At 42.8% G+C, this 13,266-nt stretch overlaps 1 protein-coding gene across 1 annotated transcript; it reads left to right on the forward strand.

Annotated features, from left to right (window-relative positions):
* The first annotated feature begins 3,329 nt into the window (after positions 1-3,329).
* On the forward strand, positions 3,330-7,461 carry LOC134632266 (high choriolytic enzyme 1-like). Its single transcript, XM_063480928.1, has 7 exons — positions 3,330-3,404; positions 4,177-4,222; positions 4,722-4,874; positions 5,442-5,559; positions 6,331-6,509; positions 6,892-6,973; positions 7,335-7,461. The coding sequence occupies exons 1-7, from the start codon at positions 3,330-3,332 to the stop codon at positions 7,459-7,461; spliced, it is 780 nt and encodes a 259-aa protein (XP_063336998.1).
* The last annotated feature ends 5,805 nt before the right edge of the window (positions 7,462-13,266 follow it).

Consider the following 13,266-nt stretch of genomic DNA (forward strand, 5'->3'; position numbering starts at 1 on the left):
TTAAGCCACTTCAGTGCTCTTTCTGTCCTATTTCCATATTAGGCCTGCATTTAACGTATCAGTATTTAATAATATAATATATATATATCTTACTTTTATTTAACAGCCAGGTCCACGTCAGGCCTACGGCAGAGGGATTTATTCTACCCCTTACGTCAATGAAGCTGTCTCTTATGCCAAAACCTTCACTTCTCAAAAGAATGGCAAGCGCTACCAAGTGATTCTGCAAAATCGGATCAACCCACAGTACAGGCAGAAACACAACAACGATAGGTACTGGCTGGTTCCCATCCCATCTGTGTTCTCAGCTCAAGAAGAGCAGAAGATAGTAGAACAGGCCATCCGCCCTTATGGTCTTCTGTTGAAGGAGGTCTAAAAGAGCAAGAAAAGTCGCAAAAAACCCACAAATTTGACCTGAAGCACATCAACTAGAAGCACAAGCTGTTGTTGTCAGATTAAATGTGAAGATGAATGTGGGAAAATGATATCACTGCTGTTTGCATGTGTATGAAAAGATTAAACAAACTGCTTCAAACATCTGCGTCTGTGAACTTCTTGAACTGAAAACTATTTTTCTTGTTCATTTTTCAGTGTTCAATGTTGCATTCAATTATGACTAAACATGCTATGTTTTCATTACTTTTAAGACTATGGTTGAAAAAAGCATTCAGACCTTTCAGAATGCATACTGTAGGGTGATAGGTTATTTCTTTTCCTCTGCTGAAAAGGTTTCCACTTAATAGGTTTTCTTTAGAGGTTTCTTCCTGTTAAAGGGGAATTTTTCTTTCTTCGCCAGGTGCTTGCTTATAGGGCAGGGGTGGGCAACTCCAGGCTTTGAGTGTCGGTGTCCTGCAGGTTTTAGCTGTGTTCTTGATCCAACACAGCTGATTCAAATTGCTAAATGACCTCCTCAACATGTCTTGAGTTCTCCAGAAGCCTGGTAATGAACTCATCATTTGATTCAGGTGTGTTGAACCAGGGCGAGATCAAAAACCTGCAGGACACCGGCACTCGAGGCCTGGAGTTGGACCCCCCCTGTTATAGGGAAATCAATTATCTTTAGGAGCTTTCTCTGTGTTATTATAGGGGTTTACAATACAACAAAAACCTTACAAGAAAAAGGGCATTGAGGTGACCTTTGACATCAACAAGCTTTTGAAATGATTCTGGCTAGATATTCTATTGCTGTTCTTAGCAGAATTGGAATAGTTCATTTACATTGGTTGGGTTCCTGGAGGGGACCCAGCTTTCCAGCATGGCCCACAATATTCAATAGGGCAATAGGGTTAGGTTTGAGGTCAGGGCTTTGGGGAACTATTCCAGGAGGCTAATGTTAGCATTTTTTATCCATTCCAAAAAACAGTTTTAATGTGTTTTTTTGGATCTTTGTCGAGTTGGAAAGCCCAACTGTGCTCAAGTTTCACTTGCCACCTTTTTTGATACAGAGTTGAAGAATTTGGAGGTAGTCCTCTTTCTTCATTATTCCACCCACTTTGTGCAATATACTGGTACCACTAGTAGCAAAACAAGCCAGAGTATGACAGTCCCACCACCTTGCTTGAAACGTCACCTTTACTTCTCCAAACATACCTCTTGTCATTTTTCATTGTGTCTCCTGAAGAAATTTGGCTTGTTCATGTCAATAATTGAAAGTTTCAGTTGAGCTTGATGGTGTGGAATCTGGAGCAGGGGTTTTCTTACTTTGTCAGCACCCTCTCAATCCATGGTGATGTAAAACTTGTGTCTTTGTGGACACTGACACTAATGTTCTGGCATTTTTCCAGTTCATGGCAGGCTCTAACTTGGGCGTTAACTGAACATCCTGACCATCATTTTTCTTTTCTTTTTTTTCTTTTTTTATTAATGTCATAGCAAAGTGGTGATACATCTAAATAACTCATAATTTCATACAACTGTTTGAACTAATCTTGAAATCTGCAGTAGTTTAGAAATTGCTCTAAGGGACCTGCTCAACCTGTGTGATTCTGTAATTCTTCTTTTTAGATCTTCACTCAGTTCCTTAGATTTTCCCTCTGTTCCAGGTATTGGTCAGTCCACTGAGTGCTGTCAAACAAATCCTTTTTATCCTGAGAAACTACCAGATGCAGTCAGTCATGATCACCAATGAGATGTTATTAGACCTTGGCCTTGTCAAGTTAAAATACTTTGTATAACATTCAGTACTACTTATCAAAAGAGAAAGTCAGAAAGCCAGATAGTGAAACAGAGTCTACCTTTCAAGTCAAGCTCAAAAATATGTAAAAGCTTTAAAAACTGCTTACTGCACACACACATATATACACATACTGCTTAGTTTTACACACACACACACACACACACACACACGTATGTCTCTCTCTCTCTCTCTCTCTCTATATATATATAGATAGATAGATAGATAGATAGATAGATAGATAGATAGATAGATAGATAGATAGATAGATAGATAGATAGATAGATAGAATTGTAATTGTAATCTAGGCCCTATCTTTCTATGGCTGTTGAATATCCCAACCTGTTTCCCTAGAGAGGACAGATTTACTGTTTTAAGATTAAAAGAGTGAAACACCACAGGACACTGCAGGCAATTTGTCCTTATGGCATCTGTTGAAAGAGGTCAAGAAGATCATGTAAGGTCACACGAAATGTAAAACTTTGACAAAATGTCCATTTGTAATCTGTGCAAAATATTTGATGCTGTAATGTCCATCTATCAGAAAATCACCCAGAGGTAGAATTTAAGATAGACTACATTTAAGCCACATGCTGAATTAACACAGAGGATGTCACTCTCCTGTATTCATTTTGTCTTTCATGTATTTAAGACAATTTGTTGAAAAAGGTGCAAATTCGCCCGATTTGGCTTTGAATTGTCTCCAAGACATAATCTGTCGGGCAGGCCAAGCTCCAACTGTAGTAAAGTTTTCATCCAAATCTGCCCATAATTTCTTTATGTATGTATGACATACATAAACAAACATACCTGCTCTCATAAACAAACAGACAAACCAAACCACTTACAGCTGATAAATACAAAATATTCAAACTCCCCAAAAACATTGATCAGGTGTTCTGGGGCAGCATTCTCACACAGCATTATGGGTATAGTTTTGCTGCTGTAGGCAAATATATGTATAGATATATATTAGTTTGTTTAAGGTGGGAAAGGACAGGATGTTTTCAAGGCAACTTCCTCCTTATCTCCAAGTAAAGCAACGTCAATGTGTTTTTTTGTTTGTTTGTTTTTTTGGTTTTTCCACAAGTCAGCAGATATACTGGAGGGTATAAACAGGAGCTGCAGCAGGAACCAGGTGTGAACACTGTGTAACATGGCTTTCATGAAATGCACACTCAGTTTATTGATCCTCCTCGGAGCCTCTGTCCTCTGCTGGGCTGATGAGAAGGTGAGGATATCCTAAATATCGAACTTACAAATCCCACTTAATGCTACATTTACTCCATTTCATTAAGAGAATATTGCTCTCTTAATTCACTACATTTATCTGACAGCTTTGTTTAAATTCCAGATTCAAATTTTTCCAAGACATGATTGTGTTAGGTTAATTTATGCAACATTTTTTTTGCGCTTTGACTCATGTGATGAGTCATGTGATTAATAGTGGGTCAATGAGAATAACCCCAACTAGGGTTTAAATATCTGGGACTCTCCATTGTTTGGTTGTAGAACTGAAGAAGCTTCTCAGATGAGAGATGAAACATCTTCAAGAAACTTAAAAAAGTCCAGTCACTTTTGTTTCCAAGCTCTTAAGACCTTCTTAAGTCTCGGAGCCAGAAGAGATGGTGGATTATCAGGCCTTCTAGATTGCTGGTTTTCAAGCTGCAGTCATAGACTATACAGACACAAACACCTGCTAATTGATACTAAATAACAGACTAACAAAACACTCGAAAGTCACTCACCAAAGCAGGAAAACCTCATGTTGGGTAGCCGTGAATGAGTGAATGATCCAAGAAAAATACTGACAAGCAATGAATACAATGAATTTGCTGAACTGACATCTGCCAAGAATCATTCCCCAGATAACCACATTCACACATGAGTTTGTAAAACACGTAAAGACTTTATTCCATCTTTCTGGAAACAAATTTCAATTGAAAACTGAAGATTTTCCATGTAAATCCTCACTAATGAATGATGCCATCTGATTGAGCTAGGATCTGTCTGTCGCTGAGCTCCTGTGGAGGGCCAACAAGGATGTAGGTAAGATATTTATACTTCATTTACACCAACTTCCGGCCTGTTATTTTATTTAGTTCAGACTCACTTTATGGTTCAAGATTTATTTTGCTCCACTCTTCGTTCTGAGATTGAACTGTGCTTGTAAGAATCCTGTATTTCTATTGTGAAATATCTCAGGAAAATCCAGACTCAAGGTTCTTCCAGATTTTTTGAGATGAATGATATATCAATAATAATATTTTATGAAACCACTGAGCTTAAGATGACAAAACTGCTGACCTTCAATTTTACGTAAATTTGGAGCATACATTTTGTAAAAGAAATAAGATCCTGTTATAGTCCACTCACTGAGATTAAAATGAAGCAAGATTATCATTAGATACATTGATCATTTTCCATATGGCGGTGCAGTGGTTAGTACCTCAGAGCAAGAAAGTATTTTGCTCATTTGCACAACAGTACTTTGATATACTTTACCATACACTGATATATCATCAAATCACTCACATTTGATTCACAGTGCATACAGCAGATGAGCCCTTTATCATTGATGACATTGCTTATGAAAATGAGAATCAAAGAAATGCTGATCCTTGCACCTCCTCTGGCTGCATGTGGGGAAAATCCAGCGATGGAAACGTCTATGTCCCCTACGTGATCGCCTCTCATTACTGTAAGTAACTCAAGAATTATTAAGGCAGTTTTTAAATTGAAATAAAGCAGCTGATCAAATGATCTAATGGACTGTAAAATTAAAGTGAAACAAGCTCATAAAACAAAAAAATATCACAAAACAACAAAAGCTCAGAAAACAAATCTGAATGAAATAAAGTGAATAGCTTAATAAATCAACTGTGATTTTTCTGTGTCAGGTCTTGTTTCACAAGTTAAACTTTGTGTTGTAGTTATACTCCGTTGGAGACTGAAAAAGGAATAAACCTGCAATTTGTACATCTTTATTTAATGCTTTGCCACAAGTTTTGGCTTAACACTTAAAAAAAAAAAACAGCAACAGCTACTTTAAATTCCACATAAAAACTAAGGACTTTATTTTGCAATAACTACAAACTGAAAATGGAGCTCAAAGTTTAAACGACAAAAATGCTAAAAAACATTTGATTTTGATGAATCCTTATTGCATTTTCCATGTTAATTAGTGCAGATTTCAAAGTATTTCTGTAATTACAGATACTGAGCAGATGACAGTAGGTGGAAATGTATGCTTCCCTCTGCTTCTCAGCTTCTCGTGAGCGCTCCATCATTGAGCGAGGTTTGCTGTCATTCCAAGACGTCTCCTGCATTCACTTCATCCCAAGAACCAACCAGAGAGACTACCTGAACATCCAGTCCATCAATGGGTGATAATCTGTGTTCTTGTTGTTCTGTGTCTGTGTGTGTGTGTGTGTGTGTGTGTGTGTGTGTGTGTGTGTGTGTGTGTGTGTGTGTGTGTGTGTGAACTGTACAGTCTTTGGAGGTTTTTATACTGTTTATGATTTGTTTATGCATTTTTAAAATCATACTGTGATGGCCCACCCTCTGTGCTTCCTGCTTTTCGCCATTTGCTTTAAGCTTTCAGTAGTTTGGATGGGTATATATTTAGGTATTTCTGCACATGTAGCCCAATTATATAAAGTGTTATCTCAAATCAAACGTCTCCAACCTTTTCAAAATGAAGTATTTCAATTTCCCATTCAAGGGTTGGACAAAGTAATAAATCTACCACATCCTTGTATGACTGCACAATGATGTCAAAAATGGTAACATTGTACATGTATTTAGTCATTTGTTTTATTCTACACAGTTATCCCAATATCAGAGTTAATTTCAGTTTCCAATTTCAGCAAGAATTTAAAATCTTCTTTGGGATGACTTTTAATCATAATTAGAGTCATAATTACATTAATTAATAAATAATAATTTACTTGACAGACATAGCCATTATATTTTATCATTTTAAATGCTTGTGATAGTCTTTTATTAGTTAAAATAAAACATTTTGTTTGTAGAACCTTATTATAGTTTCGTTTAGTTTTGTTAAATTAGTTCTTTTTGTGGAGTCTTGCTTTGTAAGGGATGATAATAATACATTTTTCTTTTTTTTTCTTTTTTTTCTTATTGTGTGAATGCAGGTGTTACTCCTATGTCGGTCGCCTTGGTTATGGCCAGGCAGTGTCTCTGGACCGTCAGGGTTGTCTCTACCATAACACCGTCCAGCACGAGCTGCTCCACGCCCTCGGTTTCAACCATGAGCAGTGTCGCTCCGACAGGGACCAGCACATCCGAATCCTGTGGGAGAACATCGCATCCGGTCAGAACCTGATCCATACACCTGTAACCCTGATTTCTGCTTGTGGTGGCACTTCAGTCTCTTTGGGCTGTTGGTGTGTTTTGGGTTACAGTTTATCTTTAAAATGATCTTCCATAATGAACAGCAACACAACAGGACAGGATGCATTCAACTAGGGATCAAAGTGATTTTACAAAATTCTATAAGAAATAACTTAAATGTCATACTTTAAATTATAAAGTGAGGTAAGTGACAATAAAGTCATTGAATATATTATAAACTCAAATGTGTAAAATTATAAAACTAACCTTTTGACTATAAAGCGAACAGGTTTGAGGCTCTAAATGCAAACATTAACTCTCATCAGCCTTTTCTGATGCATATTACACTTTTTCTCTCTCAGGTTGGGCGTATGCCTTTGACAAGATCAACACATTGAACCAGAACACCCCCTATGACTACAACTCAGTCATGCAGTACCACAGGTCTGAATCACTTTCATCAGACATCTGTTCATTCAGATAAAGTTTTAAGATTTAGTTCAGGTTTTTTTTTTTTATTATTATTATTATTATTCTGATAACTTTCTTTTTTGTTGTTTATGCAAAATTAATAAAGGGTTTTTCTGCACGCTGAAAAAAATGTAAGCACCTCTTACCAGCACGTAGTGATTCTGAATATAGAAAATATGAAAACATCATCCTCTTAATGAGAGCCAACTGACAAACCTTTACTTGCTCTTTTCTTTTTGTTTTTCCAATGAGAGGCAAAGAGACCATTTCAATTCTAAAGCAAAAATTTCTCATTTTTCTTGAACACAAACAAACCAGCTGTGCATTATTCCAGGTATGCCTTCTCTGGCAACAACAAGCCCACCATGGAGCCCATTCCCAATCCCAATGTCGAATTTGGCACGGGCACTGAGATGAGCCAGAATGACATCACCAGACTGAACAGGCTGTACAAGTGTTAAACAGTAAGAAATGTAACATAAGTTTTGAATGTGCAACATGTTATAATTTAATTTAAATAAATGAATAACTGAGACTTTTATTGTACTTTGAGGTAGAGGAGCTTCATCACTATGGTTACAGTAATATAAACCGCATTTAGGTGATGAATAAAAATAATGGGGGGAAAAGTTGCAACAGCCATTTTTACTTCAACTACTGACTTTTTAACTCTTTAACTATGCTACCTGACTAGCACCAGAAGGCAGTGTGCTCTGAACATGAAGGAAGGAAACTATCGTAAGCTTTTTATTCAACTGGTTCTGATGATGATATCACTGTTGCAAAATGGTGACATTTAAATAAATTGCAATTTATTCACACACATTCACATTATAAAGCATTGCAAAGGTGTCATAAAAAGGTGTTTTTAAATGGGCGTACAGGCTAATGCTGCTAAATATAACTTGTGTGTTGGGCAACCCAAAGTAAACCTTAGTTTCACACTTTCTTTCTTTTGTCTTCATAGGTGCTAATAGCAGTCCTGGAAATGTGGTGCCGTTCAGACATCAGAGCAGTTATTTCCAAGACTGTTTTGTCACTCTTTTGTATAATTTTACACATTGCATTAAAAATAAATCTTCATTGCCCCGTTCACAGAATCTTTACTTTTTGTGCACTATGCCAAAAGTTCATGAACTAAGAATTGCTTGCTGAAATCTGCTGATGAAAAATAAAGTTGTAAAATGGCAGAAGTTGTATAAATGACATAAAATGACAACTTACAGTGTAAAGAGAGTCCTGCAGTGAATTTTCACCCATGAGCTGGGTGAAATGGAAGAGAGCTTTTGAGCAGATTTACATAAATCATCACCCTCTCCCAGAAGCAGTTAACTTTTTTGACCCAACAAGCACAAAATATACAATCAGCTGAAGAAACTTTTAAAAAAAAAGAAAGAAAGAAAGAAAAAATAATCTTGTAGAAGCAAGTTTTACTTTTTAAACCCCAAATCTGAGGCTACTTGCGCGCCAAACAAGCAAACTCCACACAGAACAGCCACAGGTGGGATATGAACCATAGCTGGCCCGGTGGGCCGATGGTGAATTTTCATTTTTATGGGCCGATGATTTTTTATTTTTTTTGGTAACGGTATAAACATGAAAGGTGGTGGATTGGCCAGATGCTGGTCGGTGTGTAAAAATAACTCAGTTGTTTGGTGGTGGCTATCGCGGAGCTTCCACAGATTCAGTAACATTAGCAGGTGGTGGAGGCCAGCAGGTGGATGAGAGAAAGGGGAGGCAGGAGAAGGAGAGACCCGAGGCGGCCGCCGGTCCGAGTGTCAGGTGAACTGAACTTCAGGTTAGAAGTTATGACCTGCAGTCTATCTGGGTCAGATATAAACCAAGTTTAGGCGTAGTTTATTTTCGTTGTGCTGACTTTTTACAGTCAGTTACAATAACTCGTACTGTGTACTAGCTAGCATGACGGAGTTTCTATACAGCTGGGTGGGTGCTATGATGTTACTGATAGCGAACTTTATTTTATTCATAAGGTTAGTTAGTGGAGTTGCCAACCGTCCAGTAAAAAGACGGAATCGTCCCGCATTCAGAGAAAATATTACGCATTTCGTATTGAGCTGAAAAGGAGCACAGTTTGTCCCGTACTTCAGCTAGAATGAAAAAAGACACAAAGGTGGATTTATTCTGTGTGTTTACGCTGCACAGCTGCCTCTTCTTCTCTCATTCTCCCCCCTCCCTCTCCTGTTTCTACTTCAATCATGAAACTGATCAATGATCAGCTGATCAGCTTTTCTCTCTTGTTTGTTTATCGCCCACTTTGCACCAGAAAGAGGAAACCAGCAGATGGCGCGTTAAACAGCTGCACGTTTAAGCTTGATCAGCTGTTGTTAGAATTTATTTAATATTAATTTCAAGTATCAGCTGATGTTTGCTGGAGCCACAGCTGTTAAGCTGCTGGTCATGATATCGGTTTGGATATGTGGTGAGAGGGAAACATGAAGATGAAACCAGGAGATGTCCTTACTGAATCATCAGAGCTGAACAGGTGATGGAGAAACAGGTTTACCTTTTAGGTGACATGAATGAGTTGAAGGGAAGTTATGAGCTGTTTCTGAGAGACAAATAACACCAGTGTGGCGGACCACCAGATGGCTCCACTCACACCCAAGTTGAAGGGAAGAGCTGGGTGGAGATTTTGACGCTTACTGTATCTTAAGTTCTGAGAGACAGTGTGTGGATAAACAGTTGGAGTGAGACACAGGAACCTCTCGTGTCGTTATTACCATACCTCCACATTGGTGACCCCGGTAGCGAACATGCTAAGGCTCGACGACGAAGCCAGCTCCGGCCTGGAAGCATCGGCTGCCGCCGGATTTGCACCTCCGCCGATGGCTGCGTTTGCTGTGGCGCTTAAATTGCCGGATTTTTGGCTTCACGATCCCCCTTCATGGTTCGTGCACGTAGAAGCTCAGTTTGCTCTTCGTGGAGTTTCAGCCGACGATACTAAATACCACCATGTGGTGGCCTCTCTTGACCCGCTGTCAACCCGCCGCGTGATGACTCTCCTCCGGGACCCCCCAGCCCAAGGCAAGTACACCGCTCTCAAGGCGCTGCTGCTGCGGCGTTACTCCCTCTCTGATGCTGAGCGAGCCGAGAAACTCCTTTCCCTCGCGGGCCTGGGCGACGGCACCGCCCTCAAGCTCATGGAGAGCATGCTGTCCTTGTTGGGCGCGGATGATGGAGGATTTCTCTTCACCCACCTCTTTCTCCGACAGTTGCCGGCTCCAGTGCGCGCTGGCCTTGCCAACTCCCCGCTATTGGCCACGAAGGATTACCGCTCTCTGGCGGAAGAGGCAGATCGCATCCTCCTTGCTACCAGGAGTTTCGGCGTCCAGGCGGTTGTTCAGGACTCACCAGCGTTTTCCCCTGCCTCCTCACCGATGCTCCAGGGACCCTCCGACTCGTCCACGGTGGCCGGAATCGCTGCGCGGCAGCACCGCGGAAAAGGGCTTTGCTTTTATCACCAGCGTTTTGGGGCGAAGGCCCGGCGCTGTCTTCCACTTTGCAGTTTCCAGACCCAGGGAAACGGGCATGTCAGCGCTCGGTAGCAGCCGCGACCGCTGGCAACAAGGAAAGGCTGCTTTTCTTAGAGGACTCACGCTCGGGGAGGCGTTTCCTGGTGGACTCCGGCTCACAGAAGAGCCTTCTTCCCCCGGCTGGCTCGGACAGGCTAGCTGAGGGCTGCGGGCCATTGCTAACAGCGGCTAATGGCTCTCCCATCAAAACCTTCGGTGAAAGATTGGTGACTGTTTGCTTTCATGACTGTGACTTTCAGTGGAACTTTGTTGTTGCTGCTAGCTCTGTGCCTATAATAGGCGCTGATTTTCTTTGTGCTCACGGACTGCTGGTTGATGTTGCTAACAGACGTTTAATTGATGCTGTGTCATTTTCCTCATTACCCTGTTTTACTCGGGGTGCTCAGCCCGTGGTGCATGCTAACTCAGTGGATTCGGGTGACGTTTTTCAATGTTTGCTTTCTGAGTTTCCCTCTCTCACTGTCCCCACTTTCTCGAGCGCTGTGACGAAGCATGGGGTGGAGCATTACATACCTACAGTAGGGCCCCCGGTTTTCGCGCGCGCGCGTCGCCTCGACCCTGCTAAACTGGCTGTCGCTCGGGAAGAATTTGCCACCATGGAGCGCCTAGGCATCGTGCAGCGTTCGAATAGTGCCTGGGCTTCTCCGTTACACATGGTGCCTAAATCTGATGGTCGGTGGCGACCTTGTGGGGATTTCCGCCGTCTTAATAACGTCACAGAGAACGACCGTTATCCCATTCCCCACATCCAAGATTTTTCCGCCCATCTTGCGGGGACCTCGGTTTTTTCGAAGATCGATTTGGTACGGGGATATCATCAGGTTCCCGTGCGCGCGGAGGACGTCCCCAAAACCGCCGTTATTACACCTTTCGGCCTTTTTGAGTTCCTGCGCATGCCGTTTGGCCTGAAAGGTGCCACCCAAACCTTCCAGCGGTTGATGGACTCTGTCTTGCGCGGGCTGCCCTTTGTTTTTGTATATCTTGATGATATACTGGTGGCCAGCAGCTCAAAGGAGCAGCACCTGTTCCATCTGCGTCAGGTTTTTCAGCGTTTGACGGAGCATGGACTGATTATTAATCCGTCTAAATGCCAGTTTGGGTTGCCCGTTCTCGATTTTCTTGGGCACCGCATTTCCGCTGAGGGCGCGGTTCCGTTGCCTGACAAAGTCCGCGCTGTTTCGGAATTTCCGCGTCCTGCAAACGTTAAAGCACTGCAGGAATTTTTGGGGATGGTGAATTTTTACAATCGTTTTCTCCCCAGGGCGGCACATCTGCTGAAGCCCCTTTACGGGGCATTAAAAGGTAGGAAGGCTAATGACGCCGTCGACTGGTGTCCAGAAGGCATCCAAGCGTTTTCTGATGCTAAGTCAGCGTTAGCTAATGCTGCCCTTCTGGCCCACCCGTCCCCCTCAGCGCCGATTGCGTTGACCACCGATGCGTCGGACATAGCGGTGGGTGCGGTGCTGGAACAGCGAATCTCGGGTGTCTGGCAACCGCTCGCCTTTTTCAGCCGTACGCTGCGTGACAGCGAACGCAATTACAGCGTTTTTGACAGGGAGCTACTCGCGCTCCACCTGGCGACTCGCCATTTCCGCTTTTTTCTCGAGGGTCGTCACTTTACCGCATACGTGGACCACAAACCCTTGACGTTTGCCATGTCCAAGGTTTCTGATCCATGGAGTGCACGCCAGCAGCGCCAGTTGGCAGCCATTTCTGAGTTCACAACAGACATTCAGCACGTGGCTGGTAAATCCAATCATGTGGCTGACTGTTTGTCCCGTGCGCTGGTTTCTCCTGTCTTTCTCGGCATAGACTACTCCGCCATGGCTGCCGATCAGAGCGGTGACCCAGACATCCTCGAGCTTAAATCCACCCAGACGGGCCTCATACTGGAGGACAGACCCATGCAGGACGGTGGTCCTTTCCTGGTCTGTGACGTTTCCACCGGCCGCCCTCGCCCAGTGGTTCCCGTTTCCTGGCGTCGTCGGGTTTTTGACTCGGTACATGCTCTCTCTCATCCGGGGGTCCGGGCCTCTGTTAAACTGGTCAGCTCTAAATTTGTTTGGCCAGGCCTTCGCAAATCAGTTAAGGAATGGGCGTCGGCGTGCATTCCCTGCCAGCATGCGAAGGTTCATAAACACATCAAGGCGCCTCTGGAGCAGTTCTTTATACCCGGCAAACGTTTCGATCATGTGCATGTCGATCTGGTGGGTCCTCTGCCGCAGTCACAAGGTTTTACGCACCTTTTGACAGTTGTTGACCGGACCACCAGGTGGCCGGAGGCAGTCCCCCTGGCATCCACTACTGCAGCAGTGGTGGCCAGGGCATTTTTGTCAACCTGGGTCTCGCGTTTCGGCCCGCCCGCGGACATTACGTCAGACAGAGGCCCCCAGTTCATTTCCGAGCTTTGGTCGGCCATGGCTGATGGACTGGGGGCTAAAGTCCACCGCACAACTGCATACAACCCGCAAGCTAATGGGATGTGTGAACGGTTCCACCGGTCGCTTAAGGCTGCTTTTCGTGCCTCCTTACAAGATGGCAATTGGGTTGACCGCCTCCCGTGGGTTTTGCTTGGGCTGCGCTGTGCGGTTAAGGAGGATCTCGGCGCTTCCCCAGCTGAGCTCGTGTTTGGTCAGCCCCTCCGCGTGCCTGGAGAATTCTTGCCTGAGAACCCCCCCCTTGCTTCGATCTATCAGTGCTATCGCTCAACCC

This window comes from Pelmatolapia mariae, linkage group LG7, assembly GCF_036321145.2.
Source record: "Pelmatolapia mariae isolate MD_Pm_ZW linkage group LG7, Pm_UMD_F_2, whole genome shotgun sequence".
In the NCBI taxonomy this organism is placed as follows: Eukaryota; Metazoa; Chordata; class Actinopteri; order Cichliformes; family Cichlidae; genus Pelmatolapia; species Pelmatolapia mariae.